Source organism: Phyllostomus discolor, chromosome 1, assembly GCF_004126475.2.
Source record: "Phyllostomus discolor isolate MPI-MPIP mPhyDis1 chromosome 1, mPhyDis1.pri.v3, whole genome shotgun sequence".
NCBI lineage: Eukaryota > Metazoa > Chordata > Mammalia > Chiroptera > Phyllostomidae > Phyllostomus > Phyllostomus discolor.
Genome location: NC_040903.2, coordinates 178,405,997 through 178,428,783, shown reverse-complemented (window position 1 = coordinate 178,428,783; position 22,787 = coordinate 178,405,997). Strand labels below are relative to the sequence as shown.

The following is a 22,787-nucleotide window of genomic DNA, read 5'->3' as shown; positions in this document are numbered from 1 at the left end:
GGGGATAGGCATTCTGAACTACCCCTTTTGGGGAAATTCTCTTAAAAGTCTAAATGAATCCGTTTGTAAATCTTAAAATTTGCTTTTGGGAAATTTGAATGAGGAAAAAGGTAGTGCTGCATTTATTCTCCCTGGACTGTTTTCTTTAGGAGATCTTGGCCATCTGAATCATTCTCCCAGTGTCCTACTAAATTCTAAGATGATGAGAAAAATTGTTTAATAAGATTGTAAAAGTAGGTAGCTTAATCAATCAAATTTATGGTACAAATAAGACTTAGTATGTATGCTTTATAAGACTTTGAGATCTCTTGTATCTAATTGGAAACTTATTTTATACAGTTTAGTGTTGGAGATCTTTGTGTTGTGATAACTCTTGCTTCTCTTCACCATCCACAATCTACAAAGATTCAGTAACCGACATTTGGGCAGGTGTCATAGCATTAGTCCTGTGGGAAAATACATACCGATTTATGATGGTCCCTTTTATAGCATGGTTTCTGGGTTTGTAGTTTGGAGAAAAGCTGGGACTGCTTATTTTGGAGCTGAAGTTAGGCAAGCTTTATAAGTACGGATTAAGTAAATTTTAAATGAATTCATATAAAATAGTCCAAAAATATACCACAGTTTTATATATTGTCAAATATGAACTCAATTTATCTTGTTACTTGGTAAAAGCTTCTGAATGGAATGTGGGGAGTAATCATGGCTGTGACATTTAAATTTGTTACTAGTATATTTCAAATACTGTAGGTCTTCTTTTACTAAAAAGCAATATTTCACTAATTTCTTTTTTTCAGGGATGAAATACCCAATTGTTATAAGGAATACAAAGGTAAAGAGTCTTTTTTTTTTTAAGATTTTATTTATTTATCTTTAGAGAGGGCAAGAGAGGGAGAAAGATGAGAGAAGCATCGATGTGTGGCTGCCTCTCACGTGTCCTCTACTGGGGACCTGGCCTGCAACCCAGACATGTGCCCTAGACTGGGAATCAAACCAGCAACCCTTTGGTTTGCAGGCCGGTGCTCAATCCACTGAACCACACCAGCCAGGGCCAAAGATAAAGATTCTTAAGCAAGACTACTTCCATCTATTTTATTTAGTTTCATCCCCTCTCCTTTCTTAAGGAGATGAGTTAACCACAATGGTGTATTTTGTATCACTGAATGTAGTCTGTCTAATGTAAAGTTATTCTGAGAGAAATTCTTCGAGAGCAATGTAACAATTTTCATTCTAGGAAGGGTTTCACCTTGGAAATGTATCCATATAGTGATAGTGCTGGCAAAGAACAGGATTATAAGTACTTGGAGTGTTTCATTTTAAGGCCAAACTGATAGGTATTTTATTGTTCTACCAGCTTATCTACCTTTTTAACTCTCTACTAATGAGAAAACTTGGGTGGGGAGGCACAGGTTGTACAGGGGGAGATGGGCTGCTTTCCTTTATCTTCACAAAATCTAAAACAGGAACTGTTGAATGGCGTAAAGGTATTGAATTTGCTGTGTGTTCACTGAATGATCAGAGTTCAGTCAGGGAAGCAGGGGCATGAATGAGTGTAGTAGGATTTATCATAAGAATTAGGCTTTAGGCAATTGTGAAAGGATCTGGGGAAGCAGAGGTTCAGATGGAGAGTTGGTAGAAGAGAGGTATGTCTAACCAGTCTGAGAAGCCAAGTGCATCCAGTAGTTGAAATAAACTGCAAATGAGAAGCTCATGAGGAGAGCTGGGGAAGGTCTTGCCTCTGTGTTCACACCCAAGTGGTAGGCTAGGGCAGTGGTGGGTTAGCAGGATCAGTATGTGGGAAGCAGAGCTGGATATGGAGCATAAGTTCACTTAGCAGTGGGTGTTGGTTACCTCCTTGGACTAGAATGACCTTCAAAGAATAGTGATTGCTGCTTTACTTCTGCCTACCAGATCATACACAATTCCTATTTTGGTCAACTTTAAGTTAGAACCATGAAAGGAAGGGGATTCTGTCAATTATAGTTCCTAGTTTAACTACATTGACATGGGATAAACCCTCACAGTCCATCCTTTTCTACTTGGCATCCATTCACAACCCTTATAACCACATTTCATTTCCAAATAAAGACAGCAAAACAATCCTTCCACCCACAAGGTTCAACTATCTTTCATACAGCTGAAGACATGCTTACCACCATAATAGAATACCATGGACTTAAACAACAGAAACTTATTTTGTCACAGTTCTGGAGGCTAGGAGTCTAAGATCAAGGTGTCACCAGGGTTGATTTCTGGTGGGAGCTCTCTTGACTTGTAGATGGCTGCCTTCTCACTGTGTCCTCACATGGTCTCTTCTCTGTGTGTGCTCAGGTGGAGCGGGAGAGAGGGAGGGAGAGAGGAAGAGCAGGGGTAGAGAGAATATGAAAATGTGAGCATGCACAATTTTTGGTGTCTCTTTCTCTTATAAGAGCACCAGTCCCATTAGATTAGAGCTTTACTCTTGTGACCTCATTTAACCTTAATTACCTCCCCAAAGTCTCTATTTCCAAATATAGTCACATCGAGAGTTAAGGATTCAACATACAATTTTTTTGTAGCAGGAGGGACGAGATTCATTTTATTACAATGAGGAAAAAGAATTATGTAATTATAGATAAATATATTTATTTCACAGTAAGGAAGACATAACTACTACATTTCTCATAACTACAACATTCCTCATTTATGTCACCAATCATGTGGTCATAGCTGGTATTTATAATGTCCTTCTTCTACTACCCATTCTATAGTCCCTTGACCCTTGGCAAGCATCTCAGCTCGTCAGGGTTCCTAGTTTGGTGAGGTAACTCAAACTTTTATTCCTGAAGTGTCGCTGCCATTAGCAGCCCTGCCTGTTTTGTGTGGTGGTGGTTTCTGTTAACTTTTATGACAATACATGGGGACACTAAGAGAGAGCCCAGGAGATCTATATTCCAGACATACTCTTTATCATCCCCAAGCTCTCTGTGTGGAGCAACTTGATTTCTCCTTGCAAGTCAGGATCAGTTACCCCCATTCAGTACAACAATCTTCTCTGCCTGTTGATTCACTGGTGTGAGGAACCCTTCCATTAGTAGCTATGTGTGACAGTATCAACCTCTAGCATACTGGAATAATTGCTCATTTTCTAATGGAAGCATTTTTCCCTTGGGAACTAAGGCTTCTAAACCATTAGAGCCCAAAGTTGTGGGGCTAGGAAGCAGAAATTTGGATTAGGAGCAGAAACTACTGGATTATAGTAAGGAGCTCCTTCCATTTCTGCCTCTTGATTTGTAGAACTGTGTGTGAATCCTGGCTGTGGGAGAAACAACACCATATATCTGTTACTGACTTAGAGCATATAGGACATCCTGGAAGACATTGCCCCTGCCCTGCAAGGTGGTGTTGCCAGCCAGCGAGTACTGTTACTGAATCTTCAAAAGTCCATTCCACTTTGTCACCCAGCAGCTTCAGGATGATGGGGGAAATGATAAAAGTCAGTGAATTCCAGAAGCATGAGCCTGTTGTTATACATCATTTACTATAAAATAAGCTCTCTGACCAGAAGTAATACTTCTAGGTAAAATACCATAATGTTGAATAAGGCATCCTGTAAGTTCACAGATAGTGGTTGATGCAGAAACATTGTGAGCAAGGAAGACATCTCTATCCAGAGGGAGCGTCTGTTCCAGTGAGGACTAAATGCTACCCATCCCCCTTTTTTAATCCTCACCAGAGGACATGCTTATTGATTTTAGACAGAGGGGAGGGGAGGGAGAAAAGAAAGGGCGAAAAACATTGATGTTATAGAGACTCATCAATTGGTTGTCTTTCACACACACCCTGACCAGGGATCAAACCCACAACCCAGGTGTGTGCCCGCACAGGGAATCAAACCTGTAAGTTTTAGGTTTATGGGATGATGCTCCAACCAACTGAGCCACACCAATCTGCCTCCTGCCTTTTAAAAAAATTGAATTGGTCCAGGGATAATCTCAGTGTCTCCACTGACCTATGTTGTTGGGAGAGGGAGCGTTCAGCAGTGGCTATGGCCACATCAGCCTTAGTAAGTCCATCTTAGTGAGCCCACACGCCACTTCCATCCTTGCTGCCATAACCATTTTCATTTGTGAAGCCATTAGGTGAGGACAGAGGTGGCTGGGGAAAAAGGCTAATGTTCATACAGTAGGTCATCTTGTCTACTGATTATTAAAATCATCTTCTGCCCTAGTTACTCTTCAGTGAGCATTCATATAGAATTTAAATATCTTTACCCTCTCCCTGTTTGGGAAGATCCATTCATGTACTACTTCTCCAGATCTTCTTTACCTGACCATCCAGCCAGACCATTAGTCATTGCACATGAAACTGCAGATCCATCCTTCTAGCCATCTCTCTTTCTAGATGAGATAAACACCCAGTACAGTGTTCAAAGTTCTGTCTGCTGAGAACACTTCCTTCACCACAGTCCTTCAGGGATACTCCCAAGTGGGGCTCTGGTGTTGCTGCTGCTTACTTCCCAATGATGCCAGAGTGTTGTGCAGAATCATTTGTAAACCAGGCCTCTGTTTTTTCTTCCTTGGCCAACTGATTATAGAGAACTTCTCATGGGGCCACAGGGGCAAGTTGAGAGGCAAGAGGTGATTTAGTAGGAATAGGGGTTGTGGGAATTTGAGCCACTTGCCTCTGCAACTTATTTGTGCCTGCAGGACCTACACAACCCTGATCTTGTATATTCTACTTCCTCTTTGTGACAGAGTGCTGCTTTACACACCCAACTTTGTGGCTTGGTGAGTCAGACAATACCCTCTTAATAATGGGTAGTTCACATGGTAACTTGGTGGCCTGTGGTCAAGTGTTGAGTCAAAGCCAGAAGCACTTTCTCAAAGGGAAGATAGTTATCTGCGGAGGATGGTATAACTTTCCTCCAAAATCCTAAAGTTCCGTGCTCTGATTTCACTTATAGGAGCCTACCAAAGTCTCCATTAAACATCATTGTCTGCCACAGACACTTTGATTACTATCAGGTCTGCTGGCAGAGCAACCAGGGTCTCCATTGAAAGAAGGATTAAAAGTCTGTCCCTGCTCCTGCCTCATCTAAGGGGTATTTTCACGAGAGTATGGCATCATATGATGGCTGATGTACAGGGGCCTACGAGATACCAGTGGATACATGTTTCACCCACAGTTGCCATTGTTGTTGCCTTTTATTTTGGCATTTTCCTGTAGTATAGTTAAATGATAATTTTAAAATGTGAGTCAACATGTCAAGTTGAATATCTCTGCTTTTATGAGGTTAAAAGAAAAGGAATTTTAAAAATAAACATGAGGGGAGAAGAATTGAAAACTAAAATTTATAGATTGCATACAGGAGAAAAGTCTGTTTCATTTATGAAAAAGCAATAGAAACACATAGTTTAATTTTGGAATAAATGTACCATTCAGTACTTACCTAAATTTCCACTTTGGATATGAAGTTAATGTATTACCGAATTTAATTATTTTCATATATAGCATAAGATGATTTCAGAGACCGTGACAGTTTTTAATCATTTCTTTCTTTGGAACTCTTCCTTGAGTTTTTAAAAGAGAACTGTTAGGTTATTAGCATGCTAGTAATATGTTACAAATTCCCTTATCATTACATTTATCATATCATATCTACATTTTATGTTCTAAGAATAAACAAATTGTTGATGTTTCAAGTAGAAACTAGTAGGTTTATATCACATAAAAATATTAATATTTTTTGTACTTCTGGTATATAACTCTAGATGAACAGGAAAATATGAGAGTTCAGAAGAAGTCATGTTTGTTGTTCTTGTTGTTGACATAACCCTTTGACTTCAAGGGTTTAGAAACCATCATGGTTTAGTCTAGCTATTTTGAACTCACTGCAAAGAAGTTTCATCTGATTTTTGTCAGAAGTATGACTTGAATTCTTGAAAAAAAGGCTTACCTTTGTACCCAGGCAGAAAGAGGATGCATATAGAAATATGATAAGGCTGAATCACCAAGGGCTAAAAAGAAAGAATGTTGAGATAAGTGAGAACTCTGAGGCTTCAGAAATAGATCATCTGGGGAGGAAATCTAAGAATAAGAAATTACCTGGAGCAAGGAGAGGCTAGTTGTTTACTCTGTAAGAAAAGAGATGGCAGTTGGAGTATGGTGGTGAATCGGGTTAAATGAAATTACTTAGGAAATAGGGTGGTAAATTGGCTAACCCTAGCAGGGTTAACCTAAAACTATGTAGATGATAATCACAAAATAAAATTTATGGGAAAATACTGCAGCCTAAGATTAACAGTCTTTCAGTTGTTAGAGGAAATTTTGACTGTGGTATGTGTTCTCATACCACATTTGGCTGTAAATGTGGATTGATTGAATGGTGTTTGAAAGTAGCCTCAGTTTGCAAAGTAGATATTGATTGGGAAGGAGCAATTGGTTGGTGGCGGCTTAAGTTGTAGTATAAAGCAACCTGAGAGTAAAAGAATAATTAGTCGTAGATAAGACAGGAGAAACTGTCTGAAATACAGAGGAGGCCAAACTGTTGGGGACCATCCAAGTGAAGTTTGCTTCGGCCCTGGCCTGGTAGCTCAGTTGGTTAGAGTGTCGCCCTGATATGCCAAGGCTGCGAATTTAATTCCTTTCTGGTCAGGGCACGCACGTACAAGAAGCAACCAATGAATGTATAAATAAGTGGAACAACAAATTGATGTCTCTGCCTTCCTCTCTCTCTCTCTAAAACTCAATAAAAATAAAAATAGTAAATGAAGTTTGCTTCCTCATGCAACAAATAGTTAAGTTTCATAGTCTGAGTAAAGAAAGTGTGTGTGTTTATGTGTGTGTCTTTTTAGGTATCTTCACTAGGTAGGTCAACCATTGAATCCCTAATTTAAAGTATGAAATTTAAGGTGACATCCTCTTGCATGCCACTACCCTTAAGTTTCTAGCCACCACCTAAATGCTGAACAATTTATTTTGCTGTACTTATATTTATTTTCCTCTTTTATAAGGAATAAAAAGAAAAAAGTCCCTTTCTGTATCCTTATTGTCTTCTCCATCTGCTTTTCTGCCCTTGACCTACTCTTCTGCAGTCTGTTTCCTATAAATCACTATTCTTTGCTTTTGCACTAGGGAGAAGAAGTTCAATGTCAGTATGTTGTAACATGTGCAGGACTTTATTCAGACCGTATTTCTGAGTTGAGTGGCTGCAATCCCGATCCTCAAATTGTACCATTCCGGGGAGATTACCTAGTCTTGAAGCCAGAAAAAAGCTATCTTGTGAAAGGAAATATTTATCCGGTAGGTATGATGCTTTTGCTTTCTCATCCTTCTCAAAATGACTGTGGGCAGTAAAGGGAATGAAACACTTTTTTCTAGGTCAGAGATATTTCGAAGGGCTTTTTGTACAAGCATTTCACCTCTTTCTCTTATGCTTAAGTTCCCAAATCTTTATTCTGATGTCATAGTCGTTACATTATACTTAATGGCCCACAAGTACATGTCTTTAGAAAGAAGGAGTGTACCATGGGAAGGACTATTAAGAAAGAACACGATTCTTCCTCCTGTCTGGTTGGAGGAGCCCTCATAAGAGAACTTTCCCTTTTTGAATACCCAGACACCCAACCCTCTTTCTCAGTTTACCACCTACAGGTGCAGAAAAGGGGTTGTGGCCACTCTGTAGTTTCATGATATAGAGGGCAAGGCCTTTTAGATGAAGAATTTATTCTGTATGGAACTACTAAATTGAGCCAGATGAAATTACCAATATTCAGCCACTTAACGTTTTTGACCTTTCCAAAACATCCACTTCATGTGCTCCAACCCAATACATTCCAACTTTACAGAAACCTGTGCTACAAATGTGTGTTTTTCTGGCACCTCTGATTTTACCTGCCAGTCACATACATCCCTAGATGGGGTTGGGCAATAACCTGAAGTAGGACTTTTTTTTATTTTACCCAGAAAGAAAAATGGATGGGAGTGTGTGTTAGTGTCAATAGCATCGGTGTTTCCTATGTGGCATTTGTAGGCAGAAGCATGCAAGTGGAAAAGTATGTCTCAGTATTGATCAAAATAACACAAATTAAATGCATGGGAAGAAAATCATTTATACTACCAGTTGAATAGTTGCATGCATAAAAAATGCAGTGTGAAATGGGGCTAACAGTTTGCTGTGTTAAATCCATAGGTCCCAGATAGCCGGTTTCCTTTCCTAGGAGTTCACTTCACACCAAGGATGGATGGCAGTATTTGGCTAGGGCCTAATGCAGTCCTTGCCTTTAAACGTGAGGGCTACAAACCCTTCGACTTCAGTGCCAGAGATATTACGGATATAATTACCAAGAGGTAACTTTATTTACCTAAAAAATGGTTTCGTGTGTTTATATTTTTAATGTGAAAAATTTTTGTCTTTCTATTCTATTTATAGAAATAGATATTCTATTTATTGGGTAAATCGTCACATTGTGATTAATATGTTGATTTTTTTATTAATCCAAATTAAGAACTTTGTGGAATAAACATAATGTTTTAATTACTTCAAGAAAATTCTGATGATCCAGGGTGAAGTCTTGGTTAAAAAGAACAAGACCAGTCACATATCTGACAGTCCAAACCTTGATTTGCTAACCTTCTAATTGTGTTTGAAAAAAAATGTTCCTCTCAAAATTAGTAGATGGTTTACTTTGAGTAAGTCATTTCAAGCTCATCACCACCATCATTTTGAAAAACGCTGGAGAAATTGCCAATAACCAGTTGTTTCCTTTCGTGGAAAACTAACAATGTGTTGACCTGGGATGCAGATTCTTTACTATTGTAAGAACTCAATGAGTTTGTTTGGGGTTTTTTGTTTTGTATTGTTTTGTTTTGGTCCTTTTAGCAGTGTTGCTTTCCAAAGGGTTTCACCTCAAAATTACTAGAATGCTTTTTAAGCTGTACTCAAGTTTCACCTTCTGCAGCTTCCGAAGCAGGAGGCTTAGGATGGGTTTCTCAAGCACATGTGCTTTTCAAAATGCATGTATCCATGGGCTCCCAGAATCTCATGTGAAAATCAGTGCTAAAGTATCTTACTTCTGGCTGATTAAAAAAAAGTAGGATAAATATCTATTTCACTTCGTTAATGCCCTGATTTAAACATCTGCTAGTGCTTTTTAGGTGTGTTTTGAAAGCATGTAACATCTGTGTGAGAAAGCCGATTTGTAGGCAGGCTTTATAGAATTCTAGTTTGCGGTGAATTGAATTTGAAAGGTGTTTACCTTCGGACTTCGGAAGATGTCCCTTTGATGAAGTTTCCTTCTTACATTTTCTTTTTTTTTTTCTTTCTTTTTTTAAAAATGTTAGGATTTCTTTTTTTATTTTATTTATTTATTTATTTTTAGAGAGGGGAGGGGGGAGGGGGAGGGAGAGGGAGAGGGAGAGGGAGAGGGGGAGAGAGAGGTTGCTGGGGGTTATGGCCTGCAATCCAGAAATGTACCCTGGCTGGGAATCGAACCTGGGACACTTTGGTTCCCAGCCCGCGCTCAATCCACTGAGCTGTGCCAGCCAGGGCTCATTTTCTTTTTCTTTTCTTGTTGATTTTCTTTTACTATATGGTTATTCTGTCTTTGCCTAAATTTCTGTGATGCCCCCTGCCAAGATCTAACAGATTGTGAAGGTATTTAACAGTAAGAAAGAATTCCTTTCTCTCATATAAAAATTTTATTTTCTTTGTTTTCAGTGGCTTGATTAAACTGGTGTTGCAGAATTTCTCCTATGGAGTCAGTGAAATGTATAAAGCCTGTTTTCTCAGTGCAACAGTGAAGCATCTTCAAAAGTTCATCCCTGAAATTACTGTCAATGACATATTTAGGTAAGGAAAAGCCATGAAGATTGTGCATATAGTCATGAGTTAGGTGAACTTGGGAGGGTGGTCTGACTTGGTGATTCATAGGCACTCTTTAGTCAAAGTGTCCACTGAACCTTTGTGTGTTCTCTCTTTTTCAACAAGCTGTTGAGTTCCCTTTGCAGGACATGGGTTGGCATTGCTGCATCATGCCTTAGTGCTTGAACTACATCTGCCATTTATAGTTACCTAGGCTACCTTACAGCATTAAACTGAAGTCTCCATCGCAGCTGTGTTGCCACCTTTGCCTTCGTGTCTAGCTATTGCTCATGATAAAAACATCTTGTCTGAAATTTAAAATCTCCCTGGCCTCTGGCTCTTACGATTGCAAAGCCTTTTGACTTTAATTTTGTGTATAAAAGGATCACCATATTAACTAATTAGATAATAAACACATTAAAACATTCTATTTTGATTGATTCTTAAAACCTTTTAGAAACATGCTCTGTTCTCAGCATCTTACCTTGCTTCTTCTGTACTGCTTTTTTTCATTTTGGGGTCCCACTCCACCCAGGAACTCTAGTTGCAGGACAGAAGTTGTGTGGTAGTGTGGTAACCATCAGCCTGAGTCTTTGTTACAGAGGTAACAAGGAAGTGGGGTAAAGGAAGGGTTACTCAAAAAAAATGTTTTTCTTAATGGTAAAAGGCTGTCTGGATTTAATCTGTAAGTTGTTCTAAGTATTACCCAAGCCTATTTCCTTTTCTCTTAGGTGATATTTTTAGGGTGTTCACCATTTTCCCTGAACAAGCCATTTGTTAAGCCTAAGCAGGATTGTACTTTGAGGTACTCTCTGTCCATGAATCCATCCCATGGATCTCTAGAGACCTAAGTGTCTGTCGCCTCAGTAACAGCTGTTGAACTTGCCTGGTGTAAAATGTCAGCAGCCTGACTCTGTATCTGGAAAGAAAGCAATAATTGTGTCAGCTGTCTCCCTTAAGGGAACGTCCTGGTCTAAATCTGACTAATATATCATGCTCAGACCAGCTTCTTTGAATCCTTAGAACAACTATTAAAACCTAGTTAATGTTTTGCTCTTATCTCTCTCACCCCTCTACTTACCTTCCGAAATGGAAGTGATAAAAATATCTAGGCTTTATTTTTTTTCATTCACCTATAAATAAAGGCTTTTATGTTTTTAATGGTCTGCTTTAGCAGACCTGTTATGTTTTATATCTGAAAATACATTGGTCAAATCTGGTGTCTGTTACTGCTATTAATATTCCTTGGAAAATAAGTGGGGATAGCAAAATCTGTGTATAAACAATTGCGGTGGATTCACTGCTCATATTCGCTTACCACCTCTTTTGTAGAAGCCTGAGGAAAACTCTTTAGACCAGTGGATTTCATATGGTAGAAGTGGACTGGGGCTTGTGGGTTTTGGTGAACATTCCTTTGTCTCTGCATGTAATGGTGTCGATTTCAGTTACCAGTTTCATTAGCACATAATGGAGAAGGGTACATATTACTGTAGACAGGTGCATTTGGGGATAAATTCAACCCAATCACAGATGAGTTTCTCTTTGGAGATAAAGAAACTGAACACGTTTAGCAATTCCATTTACTCCTTCCCTTTTATTCCACTCATATAGCTAGTAAATGTGGGAAATTATCAGTAACAAAAAGGAAGTTGTAGAAGATATGTTTGATACCATTTATATAAGTTTGACAATACCCTATATTACTTATGGATTTCACATGTAATGTGAAAATAAAAACAGGTAGAGTGATAAACACCTAATTCAGGAGAGTGGTTACCTCTGGGGAGAGAAAGGAATGAGTCCAGAGAGTTCTACAGAGGAGTATTATCATGTTAATAATGCTTTATTTCTTAAGCTGTTTGGTAAGAAAATAGGTGTTCATTATATTATTCTCTGTACCTTGTCACATGCCTGAAATATTAAGTAATAACAAAAATGATCAATAGATTTTCCCACATTTTGAAACCCAATTCTTGCCTGTTTTGCAACTCACTGTAGTAAAACCATTAATGTTCTGTCATTAATATTAAGACAGAAGCATATTAACCAGCTCTAGAGAGTAAAAAAGAACTGAAGCAACACTTTTAGTAGGATATTTAGCTCAGGATGATGTTCTTAAATTGTAGTAATCACCAATAGGCTTCCAGCTTGACTTCTCATTGCCTAGCCAGAGCATCTTGGACAGTAATTTATTGGTGAACATTAAATGAGAATGTGAAGTTATAATCTGTCAAATGTATTCATTAGGTATATATACTTCTCATTGTTAAATCATGATCTCTAGGGTTCTTAATTTTAGCTCTAAAGTCCTTTAATTTGTTCTATGATTAATTTTGTACAGTTATCCAACAGCAGTTTGTATCTGTACGCATTCTAGGGATGTAAAAGATGAAGACATGTGCCCTGGCTGGTGTAGCTCAGTGGATTGAGTGCGGGCTGCGAACCAAAGTGTCGCAGGTTTGATTCCCAGTCAGGGTACATGCATGGGTTGCAGGCCATGACCCCCAGCAACTGCACATTGATGTTTCTCTCTATCTCTATCTCTATCTCTATCTCTATCTCTATCTCTATCTCTATCTCCCTCCCTCCCCTCTCTAAAAATAAATGAATAAAATATTTTTTAAAAAAAGATGAAGACATATATACCAAGATCCTTTTTTTCCCCACTTTTCACTTTGAAAAATTTCTTATTTGGAGAATTCTAGGATGAACTTTTAGACAAGATGTTTTCATCATGAATGATAGCTAAAGATTGTACTGTGTCCTTGTGAAATGCAAAGGTGAAAGCCAAGTATTCCTACAGTAAAGGTGGTCTAGATCAGGGTTTGTCAGTCTTGGCACTATTGACATTTTGGGCCAAATCGTTCTTTGTTGTAGGAAACTGTCTAATTCATTGCAGGGTGTTCAGCAGCATTCCAGACCTCTCCTGACTAGATAGATGCCAGCACTACTCCCCTGGCTGTGACAACCAAAAATGTCTCCAGACACTGCCAAATGTCCTCTAGGGGGCAAAATCTTCCTTGGTTGAGAGCCACTAACCTAGGGAATTTGGTGACCCTCACACCAGAAAATACTAAGAGAGTCTGGAGAAAAGATAATAATATTTTGAAATGCATTTAGCTGAGCATGCAAGAAAGTAACAGGTACCCCAGGAGCAAAAATGAAGCAGAAAATGAAAACCCAAATGCTAAAAGAAATTGGTACTGATGCTGTCCTGGAGGGGTGGAGAGGATTTGCTGACTTTTATATAAATATAACTGAATTTTATTTGTAATTGCTTTGTGGATTTACAATACAGTCAACTAATGTAGATCTTAAGTGTTCAGTGAATTTTGACAATTGTATAAACCAGTGATTTTCAACCAATGTGCTACAAGAGGCATACTGATGTGCCTCAAGAATATTTAAAACATGTAATACCTGACAATTTAGTGATGGGCATTGATCTCTTTTCCCTTAGATTGTCAAGTAAAAAAAATGACAACAGCCAATACAATAATGGTCATACAGTATGAATGAATCAAAATTATACCTATTATTTTTGTCAGGTTGGCAAAAAACATATTTTTTGGTGTGCTGAAGAATTTTAGTAATTAGTTTATATGTACCATGAGATGAAAAAGGTTGAAAATCGCTAGTATAAACTCATGTATCAACCACACAAAACAAGATATAAAACATTAGGGACTTGTATTTTAATTGCCACTCAAGTGCTAGAAAGGAAGCCTTGGGTCTGTAAGAGATAAAAAGTTGGAACTGAGACCCCTGTGTTCACCCAGGGACTCCTGAAGGGCTAACACGCTCAGTGAAAAGAGAGCTTGAAAAAAACAACTCCCCTTGGTACCAGGAAGCACTGAGGAATTTAGTCTGTCCTGGCCTTGAGGAAAGGAATGTGGGAATTTGGTGGTGTGGGGTTGGGGTACAGGGGGTAGGGGGAGAATCTTCTAAAAATCTAGAACCATTCAGCTTGACCTAGGAATTTTATGCTGGGAAATGAATTTTAAAAGTAGGTCCAGACTTCTTCAGATTTTGCTTCAAACTATTTCTCCATCTCTCACTTGAAGCACATGAGAGAGAGAAAGAGAGAGAGGCAGCAGGTTGGGGGAGAGAGAGAGAGAGAAAATCAGGGTAATTTGACCTCACTGAATATTGATGATACTAAGCAATGATTAGTTTTTAAAATTATTTTAAGAATTCTTTTAAAAGAAAAATACATTGAAATGCAATGATATTTTATCTGGGATTTGCTTTAAAATAACCCAGTAGAGAGAGGTGGACAGTAGGTGGGTATATAAATAAAAAAGATTGGAAGTTTTGAATATTATTGAATCTGGGTAATACATACATGGGAGTTCATTATACTGTTTATTTTTGTACATGTTTTAAAAATCCATTTAAAAACAGTGTTCCTGCTTCCAGCCAAGATGGAGGCATAGGTAGATACACTTTGCCTCTTTGCACAACCAAAAGAAGGACAACAACAAATTTAAAAACAAAAAATAACCAGAACTGCCAGAAAATTGAATTGCATGGCAGTTTGACAACCAAGGAGTTAAGAAGAAACATTCATTCAGACTGGCAGGAGGGGCAGAGATAGGCAGCCAGGGTGGAGAGGACACCCTACAGAGGATGAGCAGCATGGTGGCGGCTGGTGGACCAGGTGGTCCCACATTTGCATGGGGATAAACCAAGAGGAACAGCTGGTGACCGAGATAGACTGCATAACCCAGGGTTCCAGTGCTGGGAAATAAAGTCTCAAAACCTCTGACTGAAAAAACCTATGGGGGTTGTGGTGGCAGAAGAAACTCCCAGCCTCACAGCAGAGTTCGTTGGAGAGACCCATGGAGTCCTAGAACATACACAAACCCACTCACGAATCAGCTCCAGAAGGGCCCAATTTGCTTGTGGATAGTCGGGGAAGTGACTGAAAGTGGGAGCCAAGCAAGCAGCATTGTTCCTTCTCTGACTCCACCCCACCCACAAAGCATCACACGCAGGAAGGTGGGTTGCCCCACCCTGGCAAACACCTATGCCTCTGACCCTTACAAGCACATGGAAACAAAAAAAAATATGGCCCAAATGAAAGAACAGATCAAAGCTCCAAATAAAAAAATGTAACTAAGCGATGAAGAAAGAGCCAGCCTATGAGATGCACAGTTCAAAATACTGGTAATCAGGATGTTCACAGGAGTGGTTGAGCAGTGGTTGAGTACAGTCATAAAACAGAGGAAAAAGTGAAGGCCACGAGAAGTGAAATAAAGGAAAATGTACAGGGAACCAACAGTGAAGGAAAGGAAACTGGGACTGAAATCAACAGTTTGGAGCAGAAGGAAGAAATAAACATTCAACCAGAAGAGAATGAACCATCAAGAACTCAAAAAATGAAGAGAGGCTTAGGAACCTCTGGGACAACTTTAAACATTCCAACATCCAAATCATAGGGGTACCAGAAGGAAAAGAGGAAGAGCAAGAATTTGAAAACTTATTTGGAAAAATAATGAAGGAGAACTTCCCCAATCTGGCAAAGGAAATAGACTTCCAGGAAGTCCAGGAAGCTCAGAGGGTCCCAAAGAAGTTGGACCCAAGGAAGCACACACCAAGCCACATCACACTTACACTACCCAAGATTAAAGACAAGGCGAGAATCTTAAAGGCAGCAAGAGAAAAGGAGACAGTTACCTATAAAGGAGTTCCCATAAGAGTATCAGCTCATTTCTCAAAAGAAATCTTGCAGGCAAGAAGGGGCTGGAAAGAAGTATTCAAAGTTGCAAAAGGCAAAGGCTTGCCTCCAAGATTATTCTATCCAGCAAAGCTGTCTTTTAGGATGGAAGGGCAGATAAAGTGCTTCCCAGATAAGGTCAAGTTAAAGGAGTCCATCATCACTAGGCCCTTATTATAGGAAATGTTAACCGGCCTTATCTAAGAAAAAGAAGAAGATCAAAAATGCAAACAGTAAAATGACAACAAACTCACAACTATCAACAACAGAACCTAGAAAAACAAAAACAAAAATGAACTAAGCAAACAACTAGAACAGGAACAGAATCACAGAAATGGAGATCACATGGAGGGTTATCAGTGGGGATGGGGAGAATGGGAGAAAAGGTACAGGGAATAAGAAGCAGAATAGGTAGGCACACAATAGTCAGGGGGTGGTTAAGAATAGTATGGAAATGGAGAAGCCAAAGAACTTATATGTACGACCCATGGACATGAACTGTGAGGGGTGGGAAGTGCTGGAGGGTGATGGAGTCAGTGCAGGGAGGAGGGGGAGAAAAGGGAGAAAGCAATTGGGATGACTGTAATAGCTAAATCAATAAAATATACTTTAAAATTTTAAAAATGTTTCTAAGATGGTAATACCTGGAGCATCTGATAGAAGCAAATGTAAAACCTCTGTGCAGGAACAAAACCTCAACCCAACCCCCACAGTATTCCCCCAGATCAAGTCCTGCTGAACAGAAACTCACCTTCAAAAGTTATGAACCACCGTAAGTGAAAGTAAGCAGATAGAATAAATACCAGAATTAGGCCCCTTATAACTTTGAGTAATAGTAATATTAGAAACCATAAAGTAAATAATGCTTCAGTGAATTAAAAACAAAAAGGAATGGAGCCATGGCTGGTGTAGCTCAGTGGATTGAGCATGGGCCTATGAACCAAAGGGTTGTGGTTCAATTCCCAGTCAGAGCATATGCCTGGGTTGTGGACCAGGTCCCCAGCAAGGGGTGCCTGATTGGCAACCACACATTGATGTTCTCTGCCTCTCTTTCTCCTTCTCTTCCCCTCTCTCTAAAAATAAATAAAAATCTTAAAAAAAAACAAGAAGGAATAGAAAATATGAATAAGACAAAAAATACCTACATAAATTTAGAAACCAACTAATTGGAATTTCTAGAAATGAAAAATGTAGTTCTTAGATTTTACTACTACTACTACTATTACTATTACTATTATTAGCCCTCACCCAAGGATATGATTATTGATTTTAATGAGAGGAAGGGAGAGAGAGAGAGAGAAATATTAATGTGAGAAAGCAACATCAATTAGTTGCCTCCCATTTGCGCTGTGACTGGAGATTGAACAGAACGGCAGCCTAGGCATGTGCCCTGACCAGAATCCATCCGACAACCTTTTGGTGCTTGGGACAATTCTCCAACCAACTGAGCCACCCCACCAGAGCTGATTCTTAAACTTTAAAACTCAAATGTCTAAAATAACTGGTAAAACCCTAAGAGAAAATTAGTAAATTAAAATCTGAAGAATTTAGAGAATGATGTTGCAAGATAAAAATGTATCATGGATATTAAAAAACATGGAGAACAAAATGAGAATGTTCCAGCCTACATCTCATAGAAATTCCAGAGAAATTGAGAAGAGGCAGTACTTTGAAGAGTATTTGAGAATTTTCTAGAGTTGACAAAAAGACAAAATTCAGGATGCATGGAGAGTCTAATCTGAATAAATAAAACTAAATGCAAGAATGGAAATAAATTATATAACTTCCAAGCCAGTAAAGGAGGAAAAAAGAATATAGAAAGCTCAGTAAATCAAGAAAGGAGATGGAAAAAAAAAACAGAAAAAACCCCAGTAATATGATAGAAATTAAACATATCCGTAATTACAATAAATGTAAATATACTTAATAGTTAATATGGAGATTGTCAGGTTCAATTTAAAAAATCCATCTATGTGCTATGCAAATGCTTATTAGAAGAAAGATGAGTACTGGGTTCATTTCAGGTAAAATACACCATAAGGCAAAAATTATTACTAGAGATAAAGAGGGTCACCATAAACATTGCATGTAATATGAAGTGCAGAGAACAAGAACTGACGTAACTGCAAGCAGACATCAACAAATCCATAATTGTGGTGGACGGTTTTAAGACATGTCTGTTGATGGAAGAGATCAAGCAGATAAAATACAGATTTGAATAACAGTTGATTTAGTGGATTCATAGAACTAACTCCCCTGCTTCTATTACAGAATACTTGTGTTATTCAAACCTTCACAAAACAGTTACAGAGCTCAAAAAGTTCTAAACCCTAAACCAAGTTCTCAACAAAATTCAAAAATTGATCGTAGAAAAACCAAATTCTCTTGTCACATTCCAGTTAGATTGAAGGCTAGCAGCCAAAATATCCTTCCTTTATGTTTGGGAGTTAAGATGGAATGGTTTACTTTCTCCATGCCACTAGTCCCAATTTAAATATGCTCATGTGAACTTCTACTTTTAGATGATCAGATTCCTTGGTGAATTTCATAAAGTACTAAATTGGCCTATTTGGAACTTGCCAAAGATGTTAGTTGTAGCCTGTCCTAGCTGCTTTTTAGCCCAGAGGATAATGCCTGCCACAAAACAATAAAGTAATAATTATAGTGCTTCTCAGATGAATGAAGCCATTAGTTGTATGTTCACCTGTTGTTTCTGGATATATTTAAAGTGTAGGATGTATATTCCCATAAATTTAGCTACCAATGTAGTAAAATACATGGCTATAAAAAGCACTAAACAATTAAGTGTAGTTAAATCCACATATGTTAAATTTGCCGAATTATTTGTTCTTTCAAGCTATTAAAATAGAAGTTAAAAATTAAAATTTTCTAGTCTTACCAAATACTATGTACAAGGAACATGTCTAAATATGGGGGTGGGGTAGGGGTGTTGTATAAGATGCTGTCCTAGCACTCAAGAAATTGATGGTTTTCTTACCTGAAATTTCAAGGGGAAATGACTATATGTAATCATGCAAAGAAAAACCCTAAAATTGTATTAAGTGCTGAATAGGAAACTGAAGAACTTGGTAGTTTAAACATTTCATGTTAAATAGTTACTTTAGTTTGAACTAAAGTGAGATCCTTAGAAAAACTTAATATTGTGTAGTTGTTTACAGTTTGGATTATAGATCTTGAATACTTGGACAGGAATGTAGGGAACATTGAGTACATAATTGGTGTTTGTAAGCAAAATTAAAAAGTAGACACATTTTTAACTGTAGTTAATCACTGTTAACTTCTATTTGTTTAGAAGAAGTAAGGGTTACTTTGAACACACAAGTCATGCCACTGTGTATACTTTACATATTGGCCTTCTGTCAGATAAAAGGAGAGGGACAAATAACTCATAGAGATACTCTCAATTGAAACAGCAGCATTGTCTAAGAAAAGAGGGGAGAAATGCTGCTTTGGTGAGCGGAGAAAAGCTACAAAAACAGAATGCACAAAATGGCTGATACACAGATATGTATCCTTAGCCAAAGAAGTTTCAGCTTCAGTCCCATTCTGTCTTGTACTCTACATGTTGTATGTGATTCTTACTTGGAAATCCTTACAGCTCAAAAATCTTCTGTCCAGATTTCCTGCAGGTTACTGTAGGGCAGGTTACTTACCTTTATTGTAGAACCTTTCACCCTTGTTGTAATCTTTATTTGCCTCTCTACAAATGAATGTCAGGTAAGTTACTTAATCACTCTGTGTTTTGTGACTGTTAAATGTAAACTACATGAGCCTGTTAGAGTTGTTGTAAGGATTAAATGAGAGAATTCCTAACACAGAGTAAGCAGTTGGTAAGTAATAGCTATTATTATTATCTCTTCTCAGCCAGGCTGAGTCTTAGAGGGCAGCACTCCCATATTGTTCTTTGTGTAATGTCATCCTCAAGTACTTGCCTGCATTGGCCCAGAACCAATAAAAATGTTTAATGTTGTCTCCTGATGTCTTGAGTCTTGGTGGTATGTATAAGGTAGCTGTTTTCAAACTGTGTTTTGTTGAGCAGATGCACTGAAGATGCTTTTGGATTCCAAAAAATTTTTATTCAAATTTCATCTGTAAATTTTTTAACTATTTTAAAAAAACAAGCTAATTTGTAAACTCAAGTGTTATAAAAGAGAACTTTTAGTAGTAAAGGCTTTTACTGTATTAACATACTTTCAAGTTAATTCATTTTTGTCTTTATCCTGTATTCTCTGTTTAATTAATTGAAGGTTATCCTGATATTGAAAACTAAACTGTTACAAATTAAAACAAATCTGCAAAACAAGAACTTGCTGCCACTTGCAAATATTTTTTTCATAAATTTTAATAGTGTACAATCAAAGCAAAACACAAACAGAATTCTGTAGTGGATATAGGAATGTAGCTGCCCTAATTTTATTGCTTTCTGTTAATCAGAAGAGCCTTACTATTTCCATTGATTGATTTTATAATAAATTTATTTTATAAATTTAAGTAAAATTATGTTTATTCTAATTAAATATGGATATACCTGCTACTTTTGGAAAGAACAGATAGTTATAAGTAACTTACCCATTTGTATATTCATTTGATAAGCGTTTACTGGCACTGTTTTGTGGCAGGATGCTATAGGCTGAGGATGTGTGTTTTACAGGCTGTAACTGATAACATTTTTGGCTTCCACGTGATTGCACATTCAGAAATCTAAAGACTTTATTGCTTTAACAATGCTTTGAGACCACTGCCTTGTAAAGTGTCCTATTTCTTCCAGTCAGTTGACTCCACTCTTGGTTTTGCAGGGGCCCGGCTGGAGTAAGAGCCCAAGCTCTGGATCAAGATGGAAATCTGATAGAAGACTTTGTATTTGATGGAGGAGTTGGGATTATTGGAAATCGAGTTCTTCATGTGAGAAATGCACCTTCCCCAGCTGCTACCTCTTCCCTTGCAATTTCTAGAATGATTGCAGATGAAGTGCAACAAAGATTTAAATTGTAAATAATGAAAGAGCTAGCTACACATTTTAATCTCCTCATTCGGCAACATCCACAAGAATGTACTAATTACATTCTTTTAATTTAAGAAACATGGTTTGAAAATAGCATTTTTAGATACTTCATGTGATAACCATTGAATTGTTAAGCTTCTGTAAAATAAAAATAATTTGTTGAAGTCCATGCTCTTTTGCTTTGTGAATAAAGAGGAAAGATACAGTTGTATCTGTCCTGAATCTCTCTCTTTGCTAATGACCTGTCCTCACCATAATCTAGAAATTTGGCTTAGAATTTTGGGGAATGATGGTATTAAAAAATGCCTATTCCCTTAACTTTTTGACTTTGTAATACCTAAACTTTTTGTCTCTCCTAGACAAGAAAATATATTGTAGGTTGCAGACTTTTTAATTTTGAAGTCTTAGAAAAGCCCACATTTAGAGCAACAATATTTGTATTTGGGAATTATTGATTTTGAAAAATATGTGAAATTTCACATTTTTAAAGTATTAGTTTGAGGATGATTCTACTAGCTATTATATTTGGAGAGAAACTCAAAGCCTTTTGTATTCCCATTCTCTTTATAACTGACTTGGTGTGGTGTCATCACCAAAAGAAAATAGCAGTACACTATGAATGGTTGTTGCCAACTCGTCAATTTTCTGTGGTTGAGAAACTAAAAGAACATAGAACTGATAGGTTTTTACGAGAGCAGTTTTAGAATCCTGGCACTGGTACACAGAACTCTGTAATTCAAAAAATTATTTACCTCTTATATCTCTACTCTTCAGTTACACCAAGGTTCTCACATGTTAGCTAAGATCACTAATGATTCATGTTGACTTGGTTTTCCAGGGATCCTATAAACTTCTGTGAGGATATTTCTTCAATTTTGGAAATTACCTAACTCTGAGGCATTCACTTTTGTAAACCGCAAAAGTGCCTTACATTCACATGTACTTCATGGGTATTTTAAATCGTTGGCCAGTGCCATACTGTATATTATATGTTGTTATATATGTGTGTGGTATCTGTTGAAATGATTCTTTCAATTCAGAAAGTTGGAAAATGGAAATATAAATGAAAATAAGGCAGCCTACTGATTGGGAAAACTTTTATTACAGAACCATCATTTAAGTGAGATATTTTCTTCCATTCCCTCACATGTACTCTCTCAGGAATAATCATGCTCTCTTTGTGTTTTTCTTTCCTTTTGTAACTCCAAAAGATGTGTGACGGATGAGTTAGAAGTTATGTGCATTTTGGCTGATAGAAAAAGCTTTTCTGTTTTTTCCTTTTCACTTCAAGTGTTCGTGATTACATTGATTGAACTACCTCATCCATTAATTTGAAAGGATACACATCATTCACTCATGTTCAAGAAATAGCACAACCCAGGTAAATAGACTAGGCAATTATTCAAAACTTGGAATAGGTTTATTTAAAGCATTCAGAAATCATTCATGGAAGAAACAGGCCCAAATGGTTCTTCATAACAACTGATTCCTCCAAGAAATGTGACACACAGGATATTTTCTGTTGCATTATAAGACTTAAGAAATAGAAAATATTACAATTCTCTATTTCATTAACAGTACGATTGCATATGCACTAAGCTGTGAAAGACTGAAATTACAAAAATAACTGTCCTAATTAAAGCAACCCTTATTCCATGTGGGACTATGCTATACCCCCCAAAAATGCAAGCGACAATATTATTGAAAGTGTTTTGAATGTGTAGGATATTCTATTTGTAAAACATTTTTGTATTTATGTCAATAGGGTTTTATTGTGTAATACCAATATATTTAAAAGTTTTGTGTATTTCTGAGAGAAGAAAATGTATATTAATATTAAAATATTTTAATGAGCATTGGTGTTGTGAATATAATTTTTAGTTTCATAAAAAGTGATTCAAATGTTTTGTGTGTAAAACTTGAGCTATCGTAGCTTTAGATAGCAGCCAATCTTTAAAAAAGATTTCTGTATTTGTGTATAATATAGAAATGAGGTAAAGTAGTTTGCATTTCGGGTAAAAAGTGGAGCACTTCTCCACTTACAAAAATGGCTTTCTGTCTAATAGTGGTGGCAATATCTGGCTGACTTCAGTGTCATCTTCATACCCCAGAGCACCAGGGGACATTATTTCTCTTTGATAGCAGAATGTATGAGTATGTAGCATATAAACAAAATACTTTCTGGGGGTGTTGGGGAGAGG

General features: G+C 37.5%; 1 protein-coding gene across 4 annotated transcripts in view; it reads left to right on the top strand.

Annotated features, from left to right (window-relative positions):
* Nucleotides 1–21,500, top strand: part of L2HGDH (L-2-hydroxyglutarate dehydrogenase) — a 41,676-nt gene extending 20,176 nt beyond the window's left edge. For 3 of the 4 annotated variants that reach the window (XM_036009796.1, XM_028506594.2, XM_036009798.1), the window contains 5 exons: nucleotides 798–832; nucleotides 7,117–7,284; nucleotides 8,174–8,331; nucleotides 9,701–9,832; nucleotides 20,381–21,500. In XM_036009796.1, the coding sequence (XP_035865689.1) occupies nucleotides 798–832; nucleotides 7,117–7,284; nucleotides 8,174–8,331; nucleotides 9,701–9,832; nucleotides 20,381–20,576 (689 nt within the window). In that variant the 3' untranslated portion in view covers nucleotides 20,577–21,500. The remainder of the gene's footprint in view (nucleotides 1–797; nucleotides 833–7,116; nucleotides 7,285–8,173; nucleotides 8,332–9,700; nucleotides 9,833–20,380) is intronic. The other variant, XM_036009803.1, reaches the window with a different exon arrangement.
* Nucleotides 21,501–22,787: the final 1,287 nt, after the last annotated feature.